The sequence below is a fragment of the Dreissena polymorpha genome, chromosome 5, assembly GCF_020536995.1.
Source record: "Dreissena polymorpha isolate Duluth1 chromosome 5, UMN_Dpol_1.0, whole genome shotgun sequence".
Classification (NCBI taxonomy): Eukaryota; Metazoa; Mollusca; class Bivalvia; order Myida; family Dreissenidae; genus Dreissena; species Dreissena polymorpha.
Window position 1 is genome coordinate 5235283 of NC_068359.1, and position 27921 is coordinate 5263203.

The following is a 27921-nucleotide window of genomic DNA, read 5'->3' on the forward strand; positions in this document are numbered from 1 at the left end:
TTACCGGTAGTTTGTCTTTGATCTGCTGCTTTATCATTTCTACTGAATTGATTAAACTTGTTGTTGTAATTTAAAGCGTGTTTCGTGAGTAAATGATGTAAGAATCATCGCTTGAATAAACATCACACAAATATAGAAATGGATTATAAATAAACATATAAACTATCAAGTATTATATCCTTTAATTTCATGTGTGTTTGTATATTAAAATGGCTTGATGTCAAACATTTGTTCTGGCAAACACATTATGTTTTGTGTTTTGTTGATTAAAAAGGATTCACCTCGAGTCATTATGCATTTAAAATAAATATGAGCACTTTTTTGCTAGATCTACATTTCGCTTAATGCCAATGCGCCAGTCGTATAATTAGTGTGTCCGAACATACCAGTTTCCAGGCTACATTTATATAAAAAGTGTTTTAATATTTATGAATAAGTTTAAGTGAAAGGACCAAATATATCTTCAGTGAAATTACATAGATCTAATAAACCTTTTAAATAGTTTTTAATTGTTTAGAATCTACTTCATGTCGAATTAGTGATACACTTGTGTGATATTGAGTTTAAATAAACGTGTAAACTTGTTAACGAATACCCGACAAGAGTTTCATCTACCACAGACGCTTACTTTAATTTACTTTTCAAGCGCGATAGATTTCGAGGGCGGGAAAACTTAAGTGACAAAAACTAATAGACGGTTGGCTTAACGAGCAAAGACAATCCATGCGCACAATGACGTCATGAAAAATTGCGCGAATTGCACGACTTTTTTTACTTTCGCACTGTTCTAATTTTTGACCTCTACTGCAGAGTTGTGCCATATTGTGTGTGTGGGTTCATATTCGCGTTTTTTTGGAGCCACTTTACGGATTGTCATGGAGAATCAAGCTGTCACCAACTTCAGGAAATACCTGAGAATCAAAACCGTGCATCCCAATCCGGACTATGGTGATATTTTTCGACAATTTAGTAGATTCAAATTCAACAAATAAAATCACTTAGAAGTTAGAGTAGGCCTAGGCTATAGACCTATATAATATGATTAAAGGTGCTACCTAATTTACGGGCAAAAGCTTTTTAAGTTTTTTTGATAACCATGTATTTTTAATAAATATATGGACATGATTGTGTTCAAAATATTATAATTGTTGCAATAATTAACGTACCATTTGGGTGGAAAGTCAAGAAGACCTACAAGGTAAAAAGAGAAATGTACGTCGAAGTACAATAATTGTACGTCAACATAAATATAAAATACACTTCGAAGTATAAATTTGTACGTCAAAGTACAATTTGTACTTCGACATACATGTTTGTACTTCGACATACACATTTTCTGAACAGCCAATCAAAACACTATTCTTTTGAGCCGCTTTTCCTTCAGATTTATTTATGATAAATGTTTAAAATCTTTTTTTTAATTGAGGACAAAATGAATAAAAATATCAGAATGGCAAAAAAAACAACACATAGAAGTTTCAAGTATTTAATGCATTGAAATAGATTATATACAAATTTGAAGAAGATTCAATTGTTACCTTTTTAAAATTATTCAGCATATTGTGAGTATTTAATGATCATGCGGGGCGGAGTATCATGACCGTCCAGCGCATTACTGTGTAGGAAATTCCCAACGGTAACCAAACAGTTACCAAGCATTAACGGGATAAATAATGTATAATAACCTCCCCGTTGGTCGTATTTTGTGATAACCATAACTTGCATAAGTCAGAGGTTAATTCTGCCACGTCAGGTCAATAAATACGCACAATATCTATGAGTTAGCTGTCAATAGTCGCATAATTCGGTATAAATAATAATAATAATATTGTTCAATGTCAAATATCTCTAAAAGCAACAGATGTAAGGTGTCTTCTGATTGGCTAACACTCAAGGGTTGGTGAAAATTGTACGTCGAAGTACATTTCTCGTTCTACCTAGTAGGTCTTGTAGACTTTCGTCGTCATGGTACGTCATATAGACACTAAGTACTGGTCCTACCCATGAAACAGTTTGTTTCATCAAATGTCTCAATTCAACTTGACAGCTTGCTAAAGCAGTTGCATTTAGCATACAGTACACTGATTTAACATAATCAAAATCATGTGATGTGTCAAATCAATTTTGATTGACAAATTTGACAGGATTTTTTTTAATCCAATAAGTTTTAGACTGTCAAATAACACACACTACGTATTGAAAGCCATACCTGGAGCTTTCGTCTGTATATCACTGACTTCATCAGAAGTATGATTTCTACTGTTGGGAAACGTTAACACCACTAATTCTCTTCTTATTTATTATCAATGTATAATTATGTGTAACAGCATAACAACATACTTGTTTCGCAATTAAAATATTTAATAAATACAGGTATCTTGCAGGTTTCTAATTTTCTTTCGCAAACTATTGTTGAAAAGTTTAAATTTTGTCGCCACTAAAAAACTAGCCATTTTGTAGCAATTCTAAAATCACAGTCTAAACTGCATACACTTAGCTCTATAGTTACAATTTGAATGCAAATATAAGGATGCATCATGTTATATCATCCATATTTTTTTATTTAAACATTCAATAACACATAACACAGTACATATATAAATTGGTATGTGGTATTGTGTGGAGATTCAAAACACTTCACATCATTTATTTGCACATAAAATAATAGTTACAAAATAAGTAATACTAAAACACTGTCATCAACCTACAGTTCAAGAATATTTACGTACTAGTATATGAAATTACAAAGTGGTGTTATTGTATTACCTTTTACAAAATTAAAATTGCTGGTTTTGTAATAGCCATAAAACATTTATCATGGATTAACAAGTAACAACAAATTTATTAATTACACAATAGAACGGAAATCATATTAAATGCATTATGCATTTACTAAACAAGCTATTTGCTACTGTTTAGAATTACACTATCTTACTAAAAATGATCACAGGTACTTAGTGCTTTTACATACTTGTGGTAAGTTTTGTATTACTAGTTTGACATTTATTGGCAGACACTTGTCGATATACAGACAAAATTTGCATGGGAACTTTCATATTTTTTCAGCATAATTGCCTTCAAATTGTTAATTTAACAACCCTTCGACATTGTTTGCACATCTGATCTTATTATACCATAGCTGATTTTTGTTTATAGGTAGACATATATAGACTTTTCAAAGTTCTATAAAAGTTCACACATGTTCCATCCAAGTAAACCAACAGAACCAATAAAGATCACCACAGATAATAACTGTGTGTATAGCTTGGAAATTTTGATAGTTCAGGAATTCCTCCTTTGTTGATTTCTGTAAACCAAAACTGTCAGTTTTGCTGGATAGCATGGCTTGTATGATGCCCAGCTCTTGCCTTCGCAGAACAGCTTCAAAAAACGGAAAACCAACAAATATCTTAAAATTTGATCAATAATGCAGACCATTTATAAATGTCTTGTTTTTTGTTGATTTCGAATCTGGAAGATTTTTTACGCAAGATTGTGGTACGAAAATCCAACGGTATCGGATTTTGTGATTTAAGGCCTAAACTAATCATAGTGATATGTAACCTTTCTGGATATCAGTAAAGTGCGAGCAGACGAGGTGTAAATACGTTAAAAATTTAAGCTAAAAGACTAAAAAGTTAGATCGGAATATCTTTAAATTTTGTGAATAAATGTGTTTCTGGTGGATAACAACGACAACTTACCAGAATATTGGGCTAGATTGAACTTTACCGGTACGCAGTTGTTTACCACTAGCGACAAAGCGGGGGTTTGGGGGCGGTAGCCCCCGATACTAAGGAAATACATAGGATAAAAAGGATTATAAGGTGTTGCGTTAGTTGTTATGTGTTAGGGGTTAGGGTACGCTGTTTGATGTTAAGTGTTGCATACCGGTAAAGTTCAATCGTCCTGAACATTGCTCATGATCACACGTAAAACTTCTTTCTGAGAGCGAATGAAAAATGCGTCACAAATTTTGACAAATAAACAGTAGGGTGTCGTTATTGAAATACCGCGAGAATACTGGAAGAATAGAGATGCCAACTATAATGTTTAAGACAAATATTTTTTTAACAAGCGTTTGTGATTTGTCAGGATAATAATAACAATAAGATATCGAAAAAAGATCAAAGCAAATAAATTCGACAGAAATCTGAAATTCGGCAATATATTAAAGACGGGTTATGTTCACCTAAAGCGTGTTTGGTAAAGACTGTCACTATATGTAGTGAACCAGTCTTCAGCTGAAGATGAGTATTCAGGGGAGATAATTGAGTAATGACTTAATTCTGGAACGGTTGCGAAGAAAAACAAATAATGCGAGAATATTTAGTGCAATTCGCTACACAAATATGATGTCATTGATATAATTTTTTCTGAAGTATGTATTTACATGTGGTTTAGCATTTGTCAAAGTGTTTTTGATTTGTTCAAGGTCATAAATAGCATCGCGAAAATATATGTCGCGTGGCAATTTTTTTTGAGACGCATCCCTATATGGTATTCTTATGTAATTTTATGGTCTAAATTTCCATATGTATGAACGGTCAATGCCGGCAATGCGGGCTTTTGCCCGTATTACTTTCCTTTTTATATTTATTTATTTAATTTGCGCGAAATTAAAACTCTATTCCGGATAAAAAAGTTGTCATTTTAATTGACTTCAACTAGATTAAAAATATCCATATGTTAAAGCATATGGGCTAACCAGAGGCGTAGCGACAGTATTCGGCGCCCAGGTACAATCTATAAAGTCTGCGCCCCTCCCCTCTCCGTGAAACATTGTAGTTCAGTATTTGGTGCCATTGAAAAATAAGAGCACGTCAGTCGATACTCATTATTACTTAGTAACACTATCACCAAACCAGGCAAATGTTGAAGACGCACAACAGACAAAAGGCGATCACAAAAGTAAATCATGAGCACGTTGTGCTAAGGTGAGCGAAAAGACACCTCAGGAAGACAATTTGGAGAAACTGAAATGTAAACGTCTACAACGACAGCAAAAATTGTATTAACAGTTTTTTATGTCAACAGCCACCCAATGCGTCCATTCAAAAAATGCCCGAATTTTTTTCAATGATAGCATCAAAGTCTTTTTTGCAACTACAGGTATTTCCTTCACTGAGAGTGGGACGATCTTGTCCCATTGATGCCCTTAGATATGAGAGAATGGGCATATGCTTGCTGAAGGAACGCTAACAACTGGTTATTGGTACTGCATTTGGTAAAAGAATTTGAAGAGCAATACGCATATTGGGAAAGACATTACCATGCGACACAATGAAAGAAATAAGTTCCAAAGGTTTCGATCGTACTTACTACCTCTCGTAGTAAGTAACCTTTTACAGGCCCGAATCTCATTGAACTGTTCTAAGCATTCTATCTATTGTCATAGAAATTTGCTTAATCAAAGCAATTTTTGGGAAGCGTATACAAATTCTCGCTTTAAAGAAGAATGTGAACATCCAAGAAAAATCAAAATTTTGAGTTCAAGTCAGTGAGGAGAATGGATCTAGTTGTTTTTTCCTGTTGAAATCTATTTTTAAAAAATCTCGATTACGCATACAACCTCCTCATCTGTAGTAAGCTCGTCATCCCATACCAACTAGCCGGGCATCCGCCTCCTTCTCCTGGTTTGTCTTTTAAATTTAAATCCTACATTCTTCACATCTTATCTTTGCACTGTTAAGAGGGTGTTCCCACAAACAATCACGCGTTGAGTTAATTTGTATTTCCAATGCTTAAAGATCAGATGCTGCATCATTGAAATTCATGGTAGGGTCCTGAAGAAGTTTTTGACCCCGACAAATTCTTCTTATAATGTCGTTGACGTTGCTGAAAAAGATGAACACGAGGTTATTGTATTCCAGAACATTTGCAATCAACCTTTCTGTATCAGCTCTAGTATCATTAGACTGATTGGTATTTAGTTTCTCTAGCAATTTCACTACTTCCCATAATTCCAACTTAACAGTGATCATAATATCTTTATTACACAAAATACTTGAGAACTGTATGTGTATTTGTGGCTAGAACTTGTTAACTTTACATGAACAATAAAATTCGACAATACATTTTTTATCAATTGAGCCTTACTCACAATTAATTTACGTACACGTGGGTCCAACGAATTCTCACAAACGTCTTAGAAAACTAAGCAAAAAGCATCTCTATTAAAAAAACACATCTTTCTCTGGTATTGCTTAGTCTCAGACAATGAATCCTCTTCGGGCGCCCCCTCTTGTTGGCGCCCGGGGCAATTTGCCCTCCCTGCCCCTCCCTCGCTACGCCACTGGGGCTAACTAAGAAGATGGTTCTTAGTCTAACCCATGCACCTGTACGTGCAGATAGTGAGTAAGTGCACAATTCTAGGGTTATTGCTGCTTGCGCTTGTTCTCCATATTACATGAACCTTGGAAAAAAGGTAAAAAATTATTCATTTAGACTGTACCAGAGAATATTGAAATGAATCTTATCTTAACTTTTTAGATGGTGCAGTTGCATTCTTGGAGAAGCAAGCAAAAGAGATTGGACTACCTTACAAAATTATTAAGGTTATCATTTGTAACCTACCGTAATTACTCAAATTTTTCGGACACCCTATTTTTTAGCGAAAAATTATTTTTCGTGACTCTTAATTTTCGGACATATGGGTTTTTGTCTATAATTAATGTCTCGGACAGTATATTTAACCAAGCTATTCTACAGACTTCAGACCTGTTTTCACTTATCTAATGACACTTCGATCATGGATTTTTACATCCGGAAAAAGGTCATAAAACCTAGCACTTGCATGCCTGAGGGCAATGGACCATTACATTGGCATAATTGGGTAAATAACCATGTATATTGGTAGAAAATAATTGATCCATCCAACAGCATTTAAAACAGTGGAGTCCTATTAAGGAAGCAGAATATTTTCTGTTTTTACTTATTATGCCCCCCTTCGAAGAAGAGGGGGTATATTGTTTTGCTCATGTCGGTCCGTCCGTATGTACGTCCGTATGTCCGTCCACCAAATGGTTTCCGGATGATAACTCAAGAACGCTCAGGCCTAGGATCATAAAACTTCATATGTACATTGATCATGACTCGCAGATGACCCCTATTGATTTTCATACACTAGGTCAAAGGTCAAGGTCACAGTGTCCTGAAATAGTAAAATGGTTTCCGGATGATAACTCAAGAACGCTTAGGCCTAAGATCATGAAACTTCATAGGTACATTGATCATGACTCGCAGATGACCCCTATTGATTTTCAGGTCACTAGGTCAAAGGTCAAGGTCACTGTGACCCGAAATAGTAAAATGCTTTCCGTATGATAACTCAAGAATGCTTAGGCCTAGGATCATGAAACTTCATAGGTACATTGATCATGACTCGCAGATGACCCCTATTGATTTCCAGGTCACTAGGTCAAAGGTCAAGGTGGTCATGGTGACCCGAAACAGTAAAATGGTTTCGGGATGATAAGTCAAGAACGCTTACGCCTAGGATCACGAAACTTGACAGGTACATTGATCATGACTCGCAGATGACCCCTATTGATTTTCAGGTCACTAGGTCAAAGGTCAAGGTCACGATGACTTGAAGAAGTAAAATTGTTTCCGGATGATAACTCAAGAACACTGATGGCTAGGATCATGAATCTTCATAGGTAGATTGATCATTACTCGCAGATGACCCCTATTGATTTTCAGGTAACTAGATCAAAGGTCAAGGTCACGGTGACTCAACTTAGAAAAATGGTTTCCGGATGACAACTCAAGAACGCTTATGCCTAGGATCATGAAACTTCATAGGTACATTAATCATGACTCCCAGATGACCCTTATTGATTTTCAGGTCACTACGTCAAAGGTCAAGGTCACAGTGCCAAAAAAACGTATTCACACAATGGCTGCCACTACAACTGACAGCCCATATGGGGGGCATGCATGCTTTACAAACAGCCCTTGTTTCTTCCATATCATTTCAGGCAAAAGTTAGCAAAGCTAAAATGGTATTTATTTCTTTTAGCAGAAAAAGAAGAGTTAAGCACAAGAAAATTATTGTACATTTATTTATTGCATTTATTTCAAAATAATTATAATTTTCGGAGACCTTAATGTAATTTTTGAATATTTTTCGCATCTAAATTTTCTGACACGAATGAAAATAATTGTTTTTGAGTGTCCAAAAACATAGAGTGATAACGGTATGTCTATAAAAATATGTGTATTATAAATTATATGAAAATATGAGTTAAATTAAATAATGCAATTTAATGATGATAAGAATGTTAATTTATTTTTTGAAATGAAACTGGCATTAAATGTGTAATGATACATTTGAGCGTAGAAGTTTATTATAATAATTGTGTGACACACAATCTACCAGTAAATGTTATTTCCCTATAAAGCAACATGTTACAACATGAACATAGTAAAACTTTTTTTATCAACAAACCTTAAAACCAACCAAGTGCATATCAATGTTAATGTTTCCAGGTTTGTCCACAGCGTGAGGTCGTTATTATGACGTGGGAAGGGCAGGAACCGTCCTTGCAGTCAGTACTTTTGAACTCCCACACAGATGTGGTACCCGTCTATCCAGTAGGTTCTTGGAGTTGTAACCCTTGAATCGAACAAAGAAATGTGGTATAAAATTAGCATCTTACACTAAAACACAAGGTCTTGCAACAAAAACAACCAATTTTTAACCAAACTAAATTTTGCAATCTCGAAATAAAATCTGTTGAAAAAAAAATTAACCAAAATAAAACAATTACATAAAAGAAAGCAATTACGTAAATGAAATTCTAAATTTTATCAAAACAATGGCATTGGAAAGTTTATGTTACAGAGCTCCTCACACCTGTTTAAAATCAAATTAATCAAGTGCAGTAATGTTTCTTAATTGTCCAATAGTTTTCTGACATCCCTTCCTCTATGGATCTAAGCCCTAATGCTTTATCTGACAGTATGAGTATGCTTCCAGTAATGTAGCATTGATTCATGCCATTTGAAATGGCCACTTGCTGATGTGTTACAAATTTACAGTTTTAACTAACTAGAAACTTGCCCCAACTGGACATACACATCATAGACATTTACATTTGATGTCTGCCAACACCATTCACAACAAGCAGCTTTTTTAGGCATAGGTTTAATTGATGTCATCTGGTAACTCTGTTTTGATTGTCAAAGATTTGTGTATTTAACTGGTTTTATTGTTGTTTCAAATGGAAATATCATTGCAGGGTTATGATAATGGTTTGTTTACAAAAAAGTATATGTATATAAGTGGGGTATGTATGTAAATATATTAAGCACTTTTATGCACACTTGCCTTAAAAGAGTTGTTTATTTTATTTTTTCTACATGATTTTTAGCTCGGCGATTTAAAAAAAAACAAAAACGAGGTATTGTCATAGCCAGCTCGTCCGCCATCCTCGTCGTGCTAAAACCTTAATATTGGCTCTAATATCAAAGTGATTCCACCTACAGCTTTGAAACTTCATATGTAGCTGCACCATGATGATGTGTGCAATATTCAATGGAACCCCTGTTTTTTTCCTTTTGGACTCCTTTTTTACAGCCTGCTTGGTTGCTCCCGCGGTTGTTTTTCAAATACAGGAATATAACACTAAAATCCTTGACAAAATGATTAATTCATAAATGACCCTCAAAATCACTTTTCTCTCTGTTGGAGGCTTGCTTAAAATACATGTTTGCATTAAATGTGTGGAAATTGTGACAATTGCTATACAAGTAGATTAACATTTCCACTATTTACAAACACTTTCTTTGAGGACAGTTTTTATATTTTGAAAGGCTCCCACAAAGGAAAAACAATTTCTTTCTTTGACCATTGTCAAATTCCTGTGAAAAATTGAAGGAACACTTATTGTATGTGAATTTTAAATGGACATTTGTGTATTGGTATGATTTCATATTGTTATATTAACAAAAAAGGTTTTAGTTTGAAATATATTCACATTTGCAAAAGAAAATATTATCGGCCAAACAACCTTTAGATATCCCTTGAAACCCAGTTTTAAGATTATGCTAATTTATAAATACCCATTACTTATCAGTGCGCTGTCTCGTTTGCATACCATTACTCAGATCAGCATTCCTATCTGACCAAAACTCATCATTTTCAGTGTTCATTTTCATCATTATATTGACAAGCTGGTACTCTTAATTTTTAAAACATTTATTTTAAAGAGTAAACATAGTGAATGATAAACATACATATAATTGTGTGTATTTTTTCTATAACAAAAACAATACACATCAATTTAAAACTCAAGAAAGTAGATAATGTAACTGTTCTGGACTGTTTGTATCTTGTCTTTGATACCCTGAATTTGTGTGTAGTTGTATAAGAACAAGCTTTTACAGCAATCAGGTAGAACGTATTAACCTTTGAATCTTTATGTGTCACTGTAAATCCCCATCATTACCTCAACTTTTCCTTGTGTGCTATATTGGATTGGAGCCAAATGTAAATAATCCAACGGGGTTCGCTTGTCTGTTTAACATCCCAGATATGGCGCTGTGATGTAACGCTCATAGATCAGTTTCACGCATAGCCGACACTTGATCTTTTCAGGAAGAGTGGAAGGTGGACCCATTTAGTGCTGACAAGATGCCCAATGGAGACATCTATGCCAGAGGGACTCAGGTACTTCTGTTTTCTTATATCCCTGCAATACATAGCTCTTTCACTTCATCTTTGTATGTTTCATATACGTTTTTTATGTAGAAATGTACTAAAATGTTGTTACCAACTAAGCAGTTTCATATCACCGTTTTTAGTTTAATTTAAGTTAAAACTGAAACAAATTGAGAAATCAGATCAATATTTTTTTCAGGACATGAAAAGTGTTGGAATTCAGTGAGTATAATGTCCAAAAAAAATTAACTTCATTTTGAAATTCTTATACTTAAACAGTGGTCAGGGAAAACTTATTTAAATTAAAAGGTGAGGGAGTGTAAACTTATTTTTTGTTGTTAAGAAAATGCTTAAAAAAAAGTTATACATGTACATTTACATGTTTTATTACCGGTTTTGTAACAGTCAAATTTTATATTAAAATAAGTAATCTCGATATAAAAGTACTTTCAGGCAAATATGTTATTGTTTTAGAACAGTTTTAATACTATTATAACTGCTGCACAATGCACAGATATCTAGAGGCTGTCAGAAGGTTGAAGTCTCAAGGGACAACATTTAAAAGAACAATACACCTAACATTTGTTCCAGGTACAGATTTTTTGAGTTTTTGTAGTTATCTGTCTGTATTGCATATTGATATGAGACGATTTGTTGCTGTAAAGCCTGACAATTTATTGTCACGAAGAATACAGTTGTCTTTATTATGTCTTAACTCTCTCAGTGCGGGAACCGAATTTTGAAGGCCTTTGCAAACAGTTTGGATCCAGATGAGATGCCACAGAACGTAGCGTCGCATCAGGATCCAAACTGTTTGCTATTCTGATAGTATTCTTTGAAAAAAATAGAAGAAAATGCTAATTTTAGATAATTTTCTAAAATTAGCATTTCCTTCGATTTTTTTTCAAAGAATACTATCAGAATAGCAAACAGTTTGGATCCAGATGAGACGCCACGTTCTGTGGCGTCTCATCTGGATCCAAACTGTTTGCAAAGGCCTTTAAAATTCCGCTCCAGCGCTTTAAGGGTTAAAGATTTTAGTAATCTTTTTTTGTTACAAGATAAATATATGTGACAAACATGGAAACATTATATATTTGTAATGAATGATAATTAATAGGGGAAACAGTTGAAAGGCCTCTTGAATCTACTACATCCATGCAGAAGATAAATCACTATATTACCAACACAGCAGGATGGGATCATTTTGTAATTGAAATGAGACCTTTTTAATAACATCAAAATACACAAAAACAACAGAGCTATCTAGTGTTAGTCGGAGAACAAAATAAGCTCTTTATTTAGCAATTCAATTGTCTGTCCATATTTCTCAAAACCTTGCTGGGACAGTAAATATATTATTTGTATTGCAACTTTAAATTATTTTGCAACAAATTATATGCCATGTGATGGCAGCAGTTACATGTACATGTAGCATTAAAAAATGTGTGTGTTTCTATTGCAAAGATCATGTTAACACTGAGACGTTAAGTAAAAAATACAGCAAAACATTTCAGACATTAGCTTCTATCATTCATCAGACAATATAAAAAAAACTTGCGGAGAGGACTGTTGAAACATGCCCCACGCAACACCTATGACTCTAGATCAAAGGTCAAGGACCCACACAGGATGTCAAATTACAAATAAAACCAGTTTGCAGTTTACCAGACTTTTTTATGTAGGGTGGCATATAGCAGTCGCACTGTCTGTCTGTCTGTTCGGAATTCTGTTTTCCGAAGTTTTTTATACGCAACGCTTTAAGATATTGAGCCTATTTTTGGTATGTCAGTCCATCTACAGATGAAGTGTAAATTTAATTCGGGTTCATTGATTTTTTACCAAGATACGTGCCTTTGACTGATCTAAAGGGAAGTTATAAGCTTTAAAGGTAGATATTTTTAGCTCGACTATATTATATGAAATATATATAGTGGAGCTATCCCACTCACCCCAGCGTCAGCATGAGCATTAGCGTAGGCGTCTGCGTGAGCGTTGGAATGTTAAAGTTTGCATACCACCTCAATTATTTCCTATGTCCCGTGACATATTCCTTTTATATTTTGCATACTTCTTAACAAACATTACCCCAACCTATAAACAAGAGCAGACAACTGTGTCAAGCATTTTGTAAGAATTATGTCCCTTTTTCAACTTAGAATATGCTTATTATTGATAAATCTATGTTAAAGTTTGAGTTCCACCTCAAATATTTTCTATGTCCCTTGAGTCCTTGACATATTGCTTTCATATTTTGCATACTTCTTTACCAACATGACCATAATCTATATGGGGTCTATAAACAAGAGCAGACAACTGTAACAAGCATTTTCTAAGAATTGTGGCCTTTTTTCCACTTAGAATATGCATATTATTGATTAATCTATGTTAAAGTTTGCGTACCACCTCAATATTTTCTATGTACCTTGTCATATTGCTTTTATATTTTGCGTACTTCTTTACCAACATGACCCCAATCTATAAACAAGAGCAGACAACTGTATCAAGAACGTTGTTAGAATTATGTTCCCTTTTTATACTTAGAAAGTTGAAAATTTGGTTATGTTTTGTGTTTAGGTTCACTTTATTCCTAAAGTAGCAAATCTATTGCTTTCATACTTGCAACACTTACTAACTATCATAAGGGGATTGTGCAGGCAAAGTAATGTAACTCTGACTAGCATTTTGACAGAATTATGACCCCTTTTATACTTAGATAATTTAACATTTGGTAAAGTTTTGTGATTTTGTCCATTTTACTCCTCAGGTATCATAGCTATTTTTTTCAGACTTGGAAAACTCGCTAACTTTTGTAAGGGGACTGTACAGGGCAAGTTGCATAACTCTGGTTGGCATTTAAACGGAATTATGGTCCTTTTTTGTCTTAGTAACTTTGAATATTTTGTTAAATTTTGTGTTAAGATCCACTTTACTTCTAAAGTATCAAGGCTATTGCTTTCAAACTTCAAATACTTTCTTACTGTCATGAGGGTACTGTACCTGGCAAGTTGAATTTGACCTTGACCTTTGAATGACCTTGATTCTCAAGGTCAAATTTATGAATTTTGCTTAAATTGCCATAACTTCTTTATTTATGATCAGATTTGATTCATACTTTGACAAAACAACACTTACCTGACATACCACAATGGACTCCACCCAAACCATCCCTCACACGCCACTCCAGAATCCCCCCCCCCCCAAAAAAAAATAAATAAATAAATTAGTTTTTCCTTTATTTTTTATTTTTGAAAGATCATCTAATAAATGACCACACCCCACATTATACCTCCCTCTCCACCCCCACCTCCCCCCCACCCACAAAGATTTTTTTTCTTTGAAACATGGTAAAAAAACAAAAACACACACAAATATTTATTTATTTTATTTTTGAAGGTCCGTCCAACCATCCCACCCAAGCTATTGCTATCAAAGTTGAAATAAAATCTTATTACCGGTAGTTTAATTGTTTTATGACTTTACGAATGTTCAATAGATTGTGGAAAATATACCTGAACTCAGAATCTTCTATAAAGTATAACTTCTTTAAAACATACATGATCAATATGTTTCAATGATGGTCCTCTTCCACTTAGAATATGACTATATTACCTTGACCTTATTGAATATGAACAATTTCCCCATGATGGCTTACGTTATACTGTCAAGCACTCAGATAGTCGAGCACGCTGTCCTCTGACAGCTCTTGTTTATATATCATTTGTCAGATACAGGTCATTTTTGACAAGGGAAGTAATATTTTACCGTTACCAGATGTTTTTTTAAGAATGCTTTCAGATAATGAGCTGATTTTTGGTATGCGAGTCTAAATACATACCCTACAGAAGAAGTGTGAAATGCATGCTGGTCCTTTGATTTGTGGCAAAGTTTAAGGAATTTTCTTGTTTTCCGATGTTTTTTTACGCAATCCTTTCAGATATTGAGCTGATTTTTAGTATGTGTGTCTTCATAAATGACCTACATATGAAGTGTGAAATTCATTCCGGTCCATTGTTTTTTTGGCAAAGTTATGGGCCTGGGACTTAAAAATTATCTGTATTATAACCTTAAGTTTTTTTATGCAAAGCTTTCAGATATTGAGCTGATTTTTTGGTACTTGAGTCTACCTACATGACTTACAGATGAAGTTCGCGCTTCTTTTTGGTCCATTGATTTTTTTGGCTTATGTATGGGCCTTGTTATCCCCCGCCATAGGCGGAGGGATATTGTTTCGGTGTTGTCCGTTCGTCTTTCCGTCCGTCCGTCCGGAGCCATATCTTTAAAGTGCTTTGGCTGATTTCATTGAAACTTGGTATGAGTATATATATGGATAACAGGATGATGTACACCAAATGGCATTGTACACCATCCGTTAATAATGGAGTTATGCCCCCTTTTATCTTGAAAAAATGCTTTTTTTGTGTGTCCTGAGCCATATCTTGGAAGTGCTTTGGCAGATTTCAATGAAACTTGGTATGAGTATATATATATATATATATATATATATATATATATATATATATATATATATATATATATATATATATATATATATAAGAAGATGATGCACTCCAAATGGCATTGTACACCATCTGTTAATAACGGAGTTATTACCCTTTGTATCTTGAAAAAATGAGCCAAATGGCATTTTACACCATTTGTTAATAACGGAGTTATGGCCCTTTGTATCTTGAAAAAATGCTTTTTTAATGTCAAATATCACACTTTGTGTCCAGAAGCATATTGGCGGGGGATATCAATTCAACGAATTTGCTTGTTTTCTCTAAAATAGCTGCTGTGGGACTTTAAAGCGCAGTAGGAGGAATTGTGTTTCCCAAACGCAGCTCTTGATTATCTGGCAATATTCTATAGATAAAAACTGGCCATGTAAAACAGACAGTCTTAGCCATGCAACTGATGAACATTATGTTGTATATTAGTAATCATTATCGAAAGTACAAACTGTGAAAAAGAAACATGTATGCTATATGTGGTATACTGTATTTGGGTAATTAGCAAAGAGGACATAACAATAGTTACATCAGTTGACATTGAAATCTAACATGTATGCTTTAGCCATTTTAGTGTGTGTCTTTGAATGTTAGATTAATCATGTTACTTTAATAATGCATCTTCAAGTCTGATGATAGTGGCCTTTGATGACCTTGGCAAAAAACTTCAAAAGAGCTGTTTTAATAATTTTTGTACGCAGATGAAGAGATAGGAGGTGTGAAGGGAATGAAGATGTTCCTGGATCATGAAGAGTTCAAGAAAATGAACATCGGCTTTGCTCTGGATGAAGGTATTTTCTTGTTTTTCCACCCAGAAAAGGACTTTTATTGAAATAGATAATAGTGAATTATTTACAGTATTTTGGTAAGCTATGAATTTTTGCTGTATATTATCCAATTTCAATCAGTATATTAATTGTCTATAGATTGTGATTCCAGAAATGTTAGAGCACGGCCATGTGGTTTTACCAATAGGAATTAGGTTGTTTAACCAATGTTTTGAGTAAATAATTTTTATGATTTGATTAATGTACAAGCATTCATTTCTAAAACGTTAACTTGGTTTGAAAGCTTTGACCTTGTTGCTTTGGATGTAACCCAAATAGAAAAAGACCATATTTTATGTATAATGTAGCAGTTATGTTATTGAATTTATATTTAGAGTTGTATATTTTGATATACAGTTAAATGTGTTGTTACTTGTTAATGTGTTTTCAGGACTGGCAAATCCCAAGGATACTTTTACTGTGTTTTATGGGGAAAGAGCAGCTTGGAGTTAGTAATTTAACAAAATATCCATTACCATAAACATATTACATTCAATCAAACAAATCATTTTATACCATAATGAGGATTATATTTTGTTAATGCCATCTTGCTCTCGTTTGATTTATAATTAGTATTTATTTTTTTAAGAATGCTGGAATTTTAATGAAAAATGAATCAAAACTATAACAAGCTACTAATAACCTGATAACAATGTCATTTACAGGTGTGTGGATTCAATGCACTGGAAACCCTGGACATGGCTCAAGATTTATTGAGAACACTGCAGCTGAAAAACTGGTTAACTTTGCAATCAGTTTCAATATATCTGTTGTTGATCAATTTAAGTATTTGTCAGACAATTTTTTGCCTATTATCAAGCTGTATTTTTGCTTCAGTATGCAGTGTAATGTGTCACAAATGAAAGTAATCAGAATTAAAGAAAACAATTCTAACTGGTAATAGTTTCTGAAAGTTTCCGAAAAATTTAATGCACAGAACACAACATGGTCACAAATATTTGTTGTATCCTTGCAGAGACGTGTGATTAACAGCTTCCTCGACTTCAGAGGCATGGAAGAAAAGAAGTAGGTTTTCATAATAAATGTCATCAGGATGTTGCAATGCATGCTATTGTTAGGTTTAAATATTTGACTTTACATAATATTTGTTGGGAACTTACAAGACATTTCTTTACACAATCTTGAAATGCAACATTTATAGAATTGATATTTAGGGGTCAAAATTGATTGAAAATCTGTACTCTGAAGCTTTGTAGAATTCTCTTTTAGCAACAATACTGAGAACTGATTGAGAACAAAATCATCATCATAAATATTTTCATTATTTTCGCCGTTCTTATATGTTAACAAAAATAATTTTTCAGATTGAAAGATACTGGCTGTTTGAGGTTGGGTGATGTCACTACATTGAATTTGACAATGTTAGAGGTATGTTATTGTGCCCCCCTATGAAGAAGTTGATGTTGTTTTTTTTTCTATCTTTGGGTGGGTGGTAATTAGGGCTCAAACGGGTCAAAAATATTCTTCGGGTCGGGTCGGCGGGTCAAAATTTCAATACTTGAGAACATTGGGGATGGGTTGGGTCAGATAATACATAAGTTATTTAAAATGAAGCTACATTAATTGTCATAGCATGTTTTAGCGTTCTTAAATATTCAACTGTTTGTCAAGTATATTGTTTAAAATATTATACATTTTAATGTTTTGATTTATTTCATTATCAATGAAATACCTAACTGCATATAACTATTTATTAGGTTTACACAACGTTGTTAAACTTAATCAACCAAAGGTTAGTATTACTTGGAATAGGGATCAAAAGTGCATGTATAGGAAAAACAAGCTGACAAGCAAAATTAATGCTTGTCTTATTATGAGCAGAGAAGCCAAAATAGCTTTCACTGTAAGCTCTAACTGCCTTTTCTTCTTTGAAGTCAATATATTTTATAATACAAGTTTCGATTTTTTGACGTCGCCATTTTGGGATGTGAATAACAAATTAAACTCTACGTTTTGGTGCATCACTTCTATTCATTTATGACTATTTGTAATAACAACATTGCTTAAAATGATAAAGGATGTGATTTTACTTCACTTGTTTAAAAAAATTGATTTGACTACATTTTCAACATGTAATCTTGTACTTCATAGCTTGAGACCTGAACCGGTATTGTTCACAAACTTTGACCCAGATCCGCGGGTATTTTTTTGACCCGCAGATTCGGGTTGTTTCGAGTTTGCGTTTGAGCACTAGTGGAAATGTTAGTCCATGTGTGTGACTGTCATGGGCACAGGGTCTGGTAACATGATTATTGACGTCACCTAAATTAGTATTAGGTTTACATCGGAGGAAAGGAAGGTGCTTATTGATTTTACTTTCAACAGGTCAAAGTTCAAGATCACAAGGCTGTTAATATGAAACAATTTCTGTTCGATAACTAGAGATTTTCGTAGACCTATTTCATCAGAATTGGTATAGTGAATACATGTTTGTAAAATATGACGCCTATTTATTTGTCCTGTCACCAGGTCAAGGTAACAGAGGCGAGTAACATGAAAAAAAATCTTGACAATATCTAGAGAAAGCTTGTGCATATAACTATCTGAATCTGTATGCTCCTTACTTGAGAGGAAAGGATGACATTTATTGATTTGGAGGTAAACAGGTCAATGGTCAACTTCTAAAGGCCTTTTTATATTTTACAATTTTTTTTCAGCAGGATATCTGTAGAACTTTTTGACTTACAAACATTCAAATTGGTATCCTGATACTCATAATCACAGGAAGTAGTCTAATCAGCTTTGAGGTCAAAGGTCTATCTCAATTACCAGTATTTCCATGCTTGGTTTTACAGTTGATTGCCTTCAAAAGTAAGGTTTTTGTTTGAAACTTGGAATGTAATAGTGTCACCAACTGAATTCCCTTATATCAGTATATGTTACTTGCATTACTCTTTTATTTATACTTATTAACATCAAACTATCTACCAGTTAATGTTGGTATATTTAACTACCGGTATCTGATGTGTCATTGTTGTTCTTTCATTTGCTCTTGTCATTGTTGTTCTTTCATTTGCTCTCTTTGTTAATTAAAAGTTACACATAAACGCCAATTTTAATTTCCTGACTCTATATCACATGCAGGGTCAGTTGTAGGCTGATGTATTTATATTTTTCTTTGTTTCAGGGAGAGGCTGATGTACTTGTATTTTTCTTTGTTTCAGGGAGGTATCCAGTTCAATGTTGTGCCAAGCAAGCTTTCTGCAGGTATGCACAGTTAATCAGTATAATACCTTACTTAAAGTTAACTTACTGGAGCAAAATAGTGCTCATAGTGAGCTTTTATGATCAGTCTATGTCTGATGTGTGGGGTGCATGGTTGGTTGTCAACTTTTTTTACTCAATTATGATGAAATTGGTCAGAATGTTTATCTTGCCTAAAATCTAGGATAAAATATAATCTTTTTTAAGTGGGGTCAAAATCTAGGTAACTAGGTTTCTATTTTGAGCTAGACTTACAACTCAATCTTGATGGGTTTGGCCAGAATGTTTATCTTGAAAACACCAAGGCTTAATTAATCAAATCAGGGTAAAGTGATGTTCAGAAAAAACTTATAAATATTCTAATTGTGTCACATACATGCCAGACGTCCCGATCTCGGCGGGACAGTCCCGCATTTTGGCCTTTTGTCCCGGCGTCCCGATATGAGACGATTTGTCCCAACATTCGTAAAAAACGACGTAAGGTCTATAGGTTCCCAATAAAATTCGCTATTCAAGCTCTGTTTTGCTAACACTTACCACCGTTAATCCCTTTATTGCCCCCAATTAACAATCCGATTCTACTTCTCATGTGTTCCAGTGTTGTTTATGACACCTTATCAGCGATTTGTCAGCTAATTATTGATTTTATCAGGCATCCACACCATGGTGGTCTTCAAGATAGTGGTCGCTTAATAAGTTATTGCTATCGATAGTTGTATTATAATGAAATAAATGTTGAAAATGTGTTTGTTTTTGTCTTTGTTTGAAACAGTTCACAAAACAATTGTTTTGTAAAATTAACTCTACGTCATTAATGAGTCTTTTACATGTTAAGTTCCAAAATAGCGGGATAATCCGAATGTGCAATATACCAAAATCGCAACAAACAGTCCAACTCAAACGCCGATCCAGAACGTTGTTTCAGCGCACTGAAAAAAAATCAGAAGAAGAAAGGGAAAATCTGGGCCATAGAACGGTTGAGGCGTTGTTGGCAGTTAAAATGAACACAAAGACGGTTTGCTTCCACCAAAACCCTACCTCGGAAATGTGTACGGCCGCGCATTCCGTGTCAAGCTGATGTAACTGTTCGGTAGATAGTTTACTGTAACCCGTACTTTCAGTGTACTGGATAGCCTCCCCTGCGTTAATGTTTGCCATTGAAATTAATATAATGGTTACAATACACTAAATGATCGCTTCATGTAGGGCTGTACTCTCTAAAAAAATATCATAGTTGACAGGAAGGCATGTTTTACACTTTTTACCATTATTCAGGTGTTATCTTGCAGAGATAATGGTAGGGCATGAATAGGTGTTCACTACTGAATCCCTGAAATATGATACACTTGAAGACTATAGTAAACCATTGCACTAGACAAGGTTGCATTCCACTAAGAAACGGCCGAAAAAAAAAGTTGCAAAAACAGTCGATTTTGATTTGTGTCAAGTTCTTTCTTGCATTGTACATGACATATCTTTTTTATTGCATAAATCGATTCCGCTTAGAATGGCCTTTAAGAAAAGGTATGGTTATGGGGGTCTCTATGTGCAAAATGTTGCATTTATTTTCGCTCAAAGTTGTCGCTTTTACATTGAATTATATAGGGAAACTATTTGGTGTATTATGACCTAATGAGTATTGTTGTCGTAATGTTCCAGATTTTGTACTCTAAAAATATGAATATTATCTTCGTTGTTTGCTATTGTCTTATTTAATAAAACAGTTATTGTTATGTTTTAGATTTCATGCTTCATATCAGATGTTTTATGTCTTGAATAAAAGTATCAAGAGTTTTTGTTAGTACTATACTGACTACAGTAAAGGTGGAATGATAGATCGTTTTAGGTGTCCTGCTTTTTGGTCAAATGTCCCGACAATTTTTTATGGAATGTCCCGCTTTGGACCTAAAAAATTCTGGCATGTATGTTGTGTCATGTGTTACTTAATTCTGATAAAACTTAGTCTCTGTGTTTTGCTTGACAATATCTTGGCCTAGTTTAAAATAGGGTCACAAAGTCAGAAATTAAGTTAAATCTTTTACAATTTTAGTACCACTTCAAATTAGTTGAGCATGTGAGGGTCTTCATGGTCCTTGTTGAGCTCATCTATCCTTTGCTCAAGGGTTCCATATTGCAGTCAGTCTAGGCTGACAGTCCGTTTTATTTAGCTTTCCAGAGTTTCCTTGTGAGTTTTTATGCCCCCGGTAGGGTGGCATATAGCAGTTGAACTGTCCAACAGTCAGTATGTCAATCTGTCTGTCTGTCCGAAAACTTTTATGGTCATAACTTTTAATGCCCCTGGTAGGGTGGCATATAGCAGTTGAACTGTCCGTCAGTCAGTATGTCAGTCTGACCGTCCGTCCGAAAAACTTTTATGGACATAACTTTTTCAATATTTAACACATAGCTGCACATTTTGAGTGGTTAAAGGTGAAGGTCAAGGTCATCCTTCAAGGTCAAATGTCTATTATATTGCGTTTGTCTGTCCGTCCGTCCGAAAACTTTAACATTGGCCACAACTTTTTCACTATTGAAGTTAGCAACTTGATATTTGGTATTCATGTGTATCTCCTGGAGCTGAACATTTTGAGTTGTGAAAGGTGAAGGTGAAGGTCATACTTCAAGGTCAAATGTCAAATATTCCGTCCGTCCAAAAACTTTAACATTGGCCATAACTTTTTCACTATTGAAGATAGCAACTTGATATTTTGCATGCATGTGTATCTCCTGGAGCTGAACATTTTGAGTGGTGAAAGGTCAAGGTCATCCTTCAAGGTCAAAGGTCAAAAAAAATAAATTCATTTCTCCATTCAATCTCTTACTTACTTCTCGTGGAGCTGCACATTTTGACTGGTGAAAGGTCAAGGTCATCCTTCAAGGTCAAAGGTCAAATATATGGCTTCCAAGCGGCGCATAAGGGGGCATTGTGTTTCTGACAAACACATCTCTTGTTGTGAACTCCTTTTATCAGACTTGAATCGCTTGTTTGGCGTAGTCCGTCATGCATTGTAAATAAATGCCAGATGAACACTTATTATGCAGCATTCATAGCGTAATCTCCATGAAACCTCAAAGCATTTGTCACAATGATATCTCTGCCAAGTTTGAAACTTGCTTATGTTTGATTGAAGAGTTGGTCACTAGTTAGAAATAAAAGAAAAAGCTTGGGAACATTCTTGAGGTCACATTTATTGCCAAATCTTCATGGAAACTGGTCGAATATTTGTCACTGTGATATCTCAGCTGAGTACTTAACTGGGTCATGTGTAAGAAGCAGTATTGCTTATTGTTATGAAACTTTGTGAGTGCATTTGTCCCAATTATATCTCCTCTGAGTTTGAAACTGGGTCAAATGAGGTCAACAACTAGGTCACTAGCTAAAATTAAAGAAAAAGGTTATGAACACTCTAGAAGTCACCTTTGTTTGAGCATGAAACTTAATCTGCACATTTGTTCTGATGAATTATCAGACTAGTTAGATTTGTCAATTAAAAAAGTATGCAGCCATGAGACAAAAGTAAAAGCATTTGAACACTTAAGAAATCACAATTTAGAAATCACATACTTTGTTCCTTTTATAATATCTGGACTGAGTTTGAAAATGATTGCGGTTTGTTCAAAAATATTACTGCCATTGTTATTACCATCTTAAAAAGTGGTAGCAAAATATGAGAATTTGAACAAATATTGTTTCAGGATTTGATATTCGTATCGCTCCGACAGTAGATCTTGCGGTCTTTGAGGATACAATCAAGTCTTGGTGCAAGGAGGCAGGGGAAGGTGTAACATACGAATTCCGTCTGGTGAGCATTTAGATACGGTTTTACTGTAGTTTAAGGTTTGTAAAGCGCAACCATGTTTTAAATACCAAAATGAAGAAGAAGAAAAAATGAAGACAAGAAATTATCAAATAATACAGAAAATGGCCACCATTTTACTTTTGTGTTATCATTAAATCTGTTTCATTTGAAAACTTTAGATGGGAGTGTTTTTATGACCATTTGAATAGGTTGCAAAGCATTATATTTTTGTTAATTAAATGTTAGTGTAACCAGAAGCCCAAATGTCTAATAAAATCTGTAAATCGCTACTAAAATCTCTAACCTGCTACAAAAGTGTATTTTTTTTTAATTGCGAATTTTTATGTTCAATATGAGGTAAATATTTATTAAAAACATGTAATTTGGCTTTTAAATGAGATTTCCTACACAGAACGGGGAAGGTAAGCCAATCTTAATGAAAGACATTTATTTTACAGCCAAAATATTTATTTATCTTGCTTTGAAAGCTTTACAGCGAATTTAAATAGGCTGTCTTTCCACAGAAAGGTGATCTTAAGCAAGTAGTTTCTGTAGTACTTCCTGAGAAATTATTTTTACTAAACAGTCAAAAACTGTTTTGCTCTTTGTATGAATGATGTACATAAACGATTTGTGAGCTTCTTTTTTCCAGAAAGGGATGTGCCAGACCCTCACAAGGACAGATGATGATGACATCTGGTGGAAAGCATTCAGTACTGCATGTAGTGGAATGTAAGTAGATAGTTTGGAGTTAGGTTAGACTGCAACAATATGTCAATACCACCATTACAATATAGTACGAGGGTCAAAGATCCTATTCCAATATATTGCAAAACACTCTTTATAGGAGTTTTCTGGATCTTTACAACTTTTCAAAACCCCATCTTTTTTGCAGGTATAAAAAATGCTGGCCCGTTTTTTTTACCAATGATAGTTTCATTTTAATAATAATGGTTAACCCTTTCCCACTCAGAAGCAAAGTGAATATGGCTATGTGCAAACAGCATAAAACCAGAACAGACTGCGAGTAACTCGCAGTCTGTTCAGGTTTAATGCTGTTTGCTGCTCATCAGTATCTAAGGTTTGGAGATGAAGCCTTAAAAACTTGAATGTAGTAAGAAAGGTCATTAATTAAATTAAACTTTCTAAGGAACTATAAATGCGTGAAAATATGTATCTAAGTGGTAAAGGGTTAATATGGTTTGCGATTTAAACCTTTGAGCGCTGGAACCGGATTTTAAAGGCCTTTGCAAACAGTTTGGATCCTGACTGTTTGCTATTCTGATAGTATTCTTTGAAAAAAATCGAAGAAAATGCTAATTTTAGAAATTCAGCGGACGACATTTTAGCAGAAGACAAATTACCCAGCATGCAAAGGGTTAAGAAGGATTTCAGATGTGTCAGCTTGGTTAGTACCCTGATTATAGTGGTTTTTCCCCAAGACTAGCCAATTCCATGATAGTTGTATAGGAGCCAAGGCAGTTATTGTAATGATAATTTATTTCAATCTTCACCAGTATAAAGAGTAAAAGGAATAAAATAAACATGTATAGCTTGTTTTACTTTTATTGAGTATCAAAAGTAGCCCTCTTTCCCTTTTAAAGATATCAAATTTTAGTGTAAAAATTGATGAGTAGGCATGTATACTTTTGTGGCAATTTATCATTGGTTTAACCATGTACATACGAGTATAAACATTTAGTGACTCTGTGCTGTATATCAGGGGGATGACGTTGGACAAGGAAATTTTCCCTGCTGCCACTGATAGTAGATTCCTCAGAGAGGTATGTGAACTGATCAAGATCAACGAATAAAAAATAGTATGTAACTAATTCAGGAAAAACATTGTGTGCCTGATGTAGGGAAATTATAGAGGTGTGTTAACAAGTGGAGGGAAAATATATCGTTGTTTGTAATAAGTGTATGGAAAATACAAAATAGAGAGATGTGTAACTGGCGTAGGGTAAATAAAATGTTTGTATGACTGATGTAGGGAATTTAGAAAGTTATGTGTACTCGTATCTGATGTAGGGAAAATGTAAAATAAAAGATGCACGTGTAACTGGTGTAGGGAAATTATATAGGTATTTGTTTCTGGTGTTGTAGGGAAAATAGACAATAGAAGAGTGTGTGTAATTCATGCAGAGACTAAATCGACCGTATGTGTAATTGGTGTATAGAAAAAGGTGTCTATAATCAATGTAGGTAATATACATAGATATGTGTAAGTGATGTAGGTATTTAAAAGTCTATCTGATGAAGGGAAAATCGAAAATGGAAATTATGAGTTACTGGTTTCTGGAAAATATATACATGAAGATAGGTGTTACTGATGTAGGGACTTCAGACAAATAATTGATAAAGGGAAAAAGAGAGTAATGTTTAACTGGTGTAGGGACTTAAGAGAGAAGTTTCTGTAAATGATAAAGAGAAGATAGAGCAGAATGTGTAACATATTTATACTGTAACATATTTATAGTTAAAATCCTATGTACATGTATAAACAAATTTGCAACACATTAACAATCCCTAAGAATATGAAGTTGCAACCAATATAACACACAGATTATAATCATGAATATTCCTTGTACACTTGCAGGCTGGCTACCCTGCCATTGGTTTCTCTCCCATGAACAACACACCCATCTTGTTGCACGATCACAATGAGTTCCTCAACGAGGCTGTCTTTCTGAAAGGCATTGAGATCTATTGTGGAATTATTCCAGCGCTGGCAAATGCTTGAAAAATGATCAAGGGGCAAATACATTGACACGAAAATAAGCAAAGTGTCATTGAAACGATTAAAATAATCAGACAGTTGTTCAGGGCTTCCTGTAACTGGTGCTTACCATAACCAGGTCTTCATTGCATGATCATAGATTGTTTGTGTGATCATAAATTGGTTGTATGATCATGAATTGATTGTACGATCACGAATTGATTGTATGATCATGAATTTATTGTATGATCATAGATTTACTCTATGACCTTATATTGTTTGTATTATCATAAATTGTTTGTATGATCATAAATGTTTGTATGATCATAGATTTTTTTATATAACCAAACATGGTTTGTATGGTCATAGATTGTTTCTATGATCATATATTGTTTGTATGATAATACATTGGTTTCATGGTCATATATCGTAACTATTGTCATAGATTGTTTGTATATTGTGTGTTATTGTATGATCACACTTTTTTGTATACTAACATATTGTTCTTATGATCATGTATTTTTGTGTCAATAAAGATTCATTGTATAAACAATGATTTTTTTGTATGGTCATGGATTATTTGCATAATCTTAGATTGTTTGTATGATCTCTTTTATATAAAATGAAAAAAAAATGTATGGTCATATATTTTGTTTGTGATCACAGCTTGTTTGCGTGAATGAAGATTGTTGTGTGTGATTATTAATTTATTTTATTATTTTAATGATTAAAGATTTTTACTGCATGATAATGAATTGTTTTGTGAATTAATTCTACACTTTTCTTTTAAAAAGATATTTTACACACACATACTGCAAACTGTAAGAATAAAATAACATAAGAGTTTATGCAGGGTAATGTATTTTGATAGGTAGTTGCATAACACAGATCTATGTATTCAGATTTTATTGCAATTGAGTGTTAGTTTAATCAGTGTTTATATTGAAACTGTTTTCTCTGTGTGCATATACTTATAAAAAGGGTAACTTTTTAAACTTAAATGTATGTAGTAAACACATTTAAATTCTTCTCTGAAACCGCATGGTTCAGAGGTTTGGTATTTGGGATGTGACATTGTATGGTGGTACTAACAAGTTTATTCAAATCATGCCCTTGTGGTCACATCTGGTTACATCCTGGTAATCACATGATTCATATAGAGGTATTTAGTAAATAAACTTGAAAATCTTTTTTTAAACTTAAGTCACAGAGCTTTGATATTTTGTTTTAAAAAATCTGATAGAAGTCCCTTCAAGGCTTGTTGAAATCAAGCCCCAGGGATAAAGTCTTGCCATGCCCCAGGAATCATATGATTTATAAAGACTCAAATAATGAAAATCTTTAAATCCCGGACACTTGGATACACAGATGCTTATTTTTTGTATATATATCACACTGTGGTCCTCTTGAAAATATTTCAAATCATACTCATGGGGTAAACACCTATGTATTTCTCTGCTAAGAATTGTTCCATGAGTTCCATACTCCAAAATATACATTGCTCAGACTAATATTGCAAAATATCTTTGATAAGCTCTGAAACATTACAAAGGTGAGCAGTCTTGGACCAACCAGGCGCTCTTGTTATTATCTTAAAATACATACAAAAACTATGAGCCATTCGTTTTTATCTACGTATTAAAACATGCACACTTTGTTAGGGGAATTTCGCTCATTTCTAGATAGGAATTTGCGACCAGTGGTCTAAGATTGTGGTGACCATTAACTCTCGGTTTTGAAGATTTTTATCCACTTACGTGGGCCGATATATCCGCTTTATCTTATATGTTTTCATCCGGTCCTTTGTAATTTGAAGTGCGAACTTATCTTCAGTCGATAATTCAACGCGATTTACTTTCCCGTACAGAATAAGTGCGCAACTTGTAATAAATAACACCTCACGAAGGCGAGGGATTTTTGGGTTTCTTTATTTGTACTTAGGCCTTTTCCTCAGACTATTGTCATTTTCCAACTGGCCAATCTTCATTTGCACAAAAGAATTGTCGGATATTTTCGACATATTATAAGGCCGTATTTGATACTGTACATCGTGTATGCCTTGTTTTGTATCTAACCATTAAATTGTTTCTTCACGGATTCTAGATTACAATATACACTCCGTGGTTTCTTGAAACATGAGCATATTGCTAACTTTGACCGTCTACAAGTTGCT

At 34.0% G+C, this 27921-nt stretch overlaps 1 protein-coding gene across 1 annotated transcript; it reads left to right on the forward strand.

Moving 5' to 3' along the window:
• The first annotated feature begins 793 nt into the window (after positions 1 to 793).
• LOC127881176 (aminoacylase-1-like) lies at positions 794 to 27405 on the forward strand. Its single transcript, XM_052428875.1, has 16 exons — positions 794 to 948; positions 6493 to 6557; positions 8494 to 8598; positions 10604 to 10675; positions 10866 to 10888; positions 11181 to 11257; positions 15879 to 15968; positions 16396 to 16452; positions 16670 to 16743; positions 16981 to 17030; positions 17330 to 17393; positions 19190 to 19232; positions 22926 to 23032; positions 23682 to 23761; positions 24753 to 24813; positions 25629 to 27405. Exons 1-16 carry the CDS (start codon positions 876 to 878, stop codon positions 25770 to 25772), a joined length of 1185 nt encoding a protein of 394 aa, XP_052284835.1. The 5' UTR covers positions 794 to 875; the 3' UTR covers positions 25773 to 27405.
• The last annotated feature ends 516 nt before the right edge of the window (positions 27406 to 27921 follow it).

Coding starts and splice junctions, on each gene's coding strand:
- LOC127881176 (XM_052428875.1), top strand. CDS start 876: ATGGAGAATCAAGCTGTCACCAACTTCAGGAAATACCTGAGAATCAAA. Junction 8,599..10,603: donor ATGTGGTACCCGTCTATCCA/GTAGGTTCTTGG, acceptor TGATCTTTTCAG/GAAGAGTGGAAGGTGGACCC. Junction 16,453..16,669: donor TGGGGAAAGAGCAGCTTGGA/GTTAGTAATTTA, acceptor TGTCATTTACAG/GTGTGTGGATTCAATGCACT.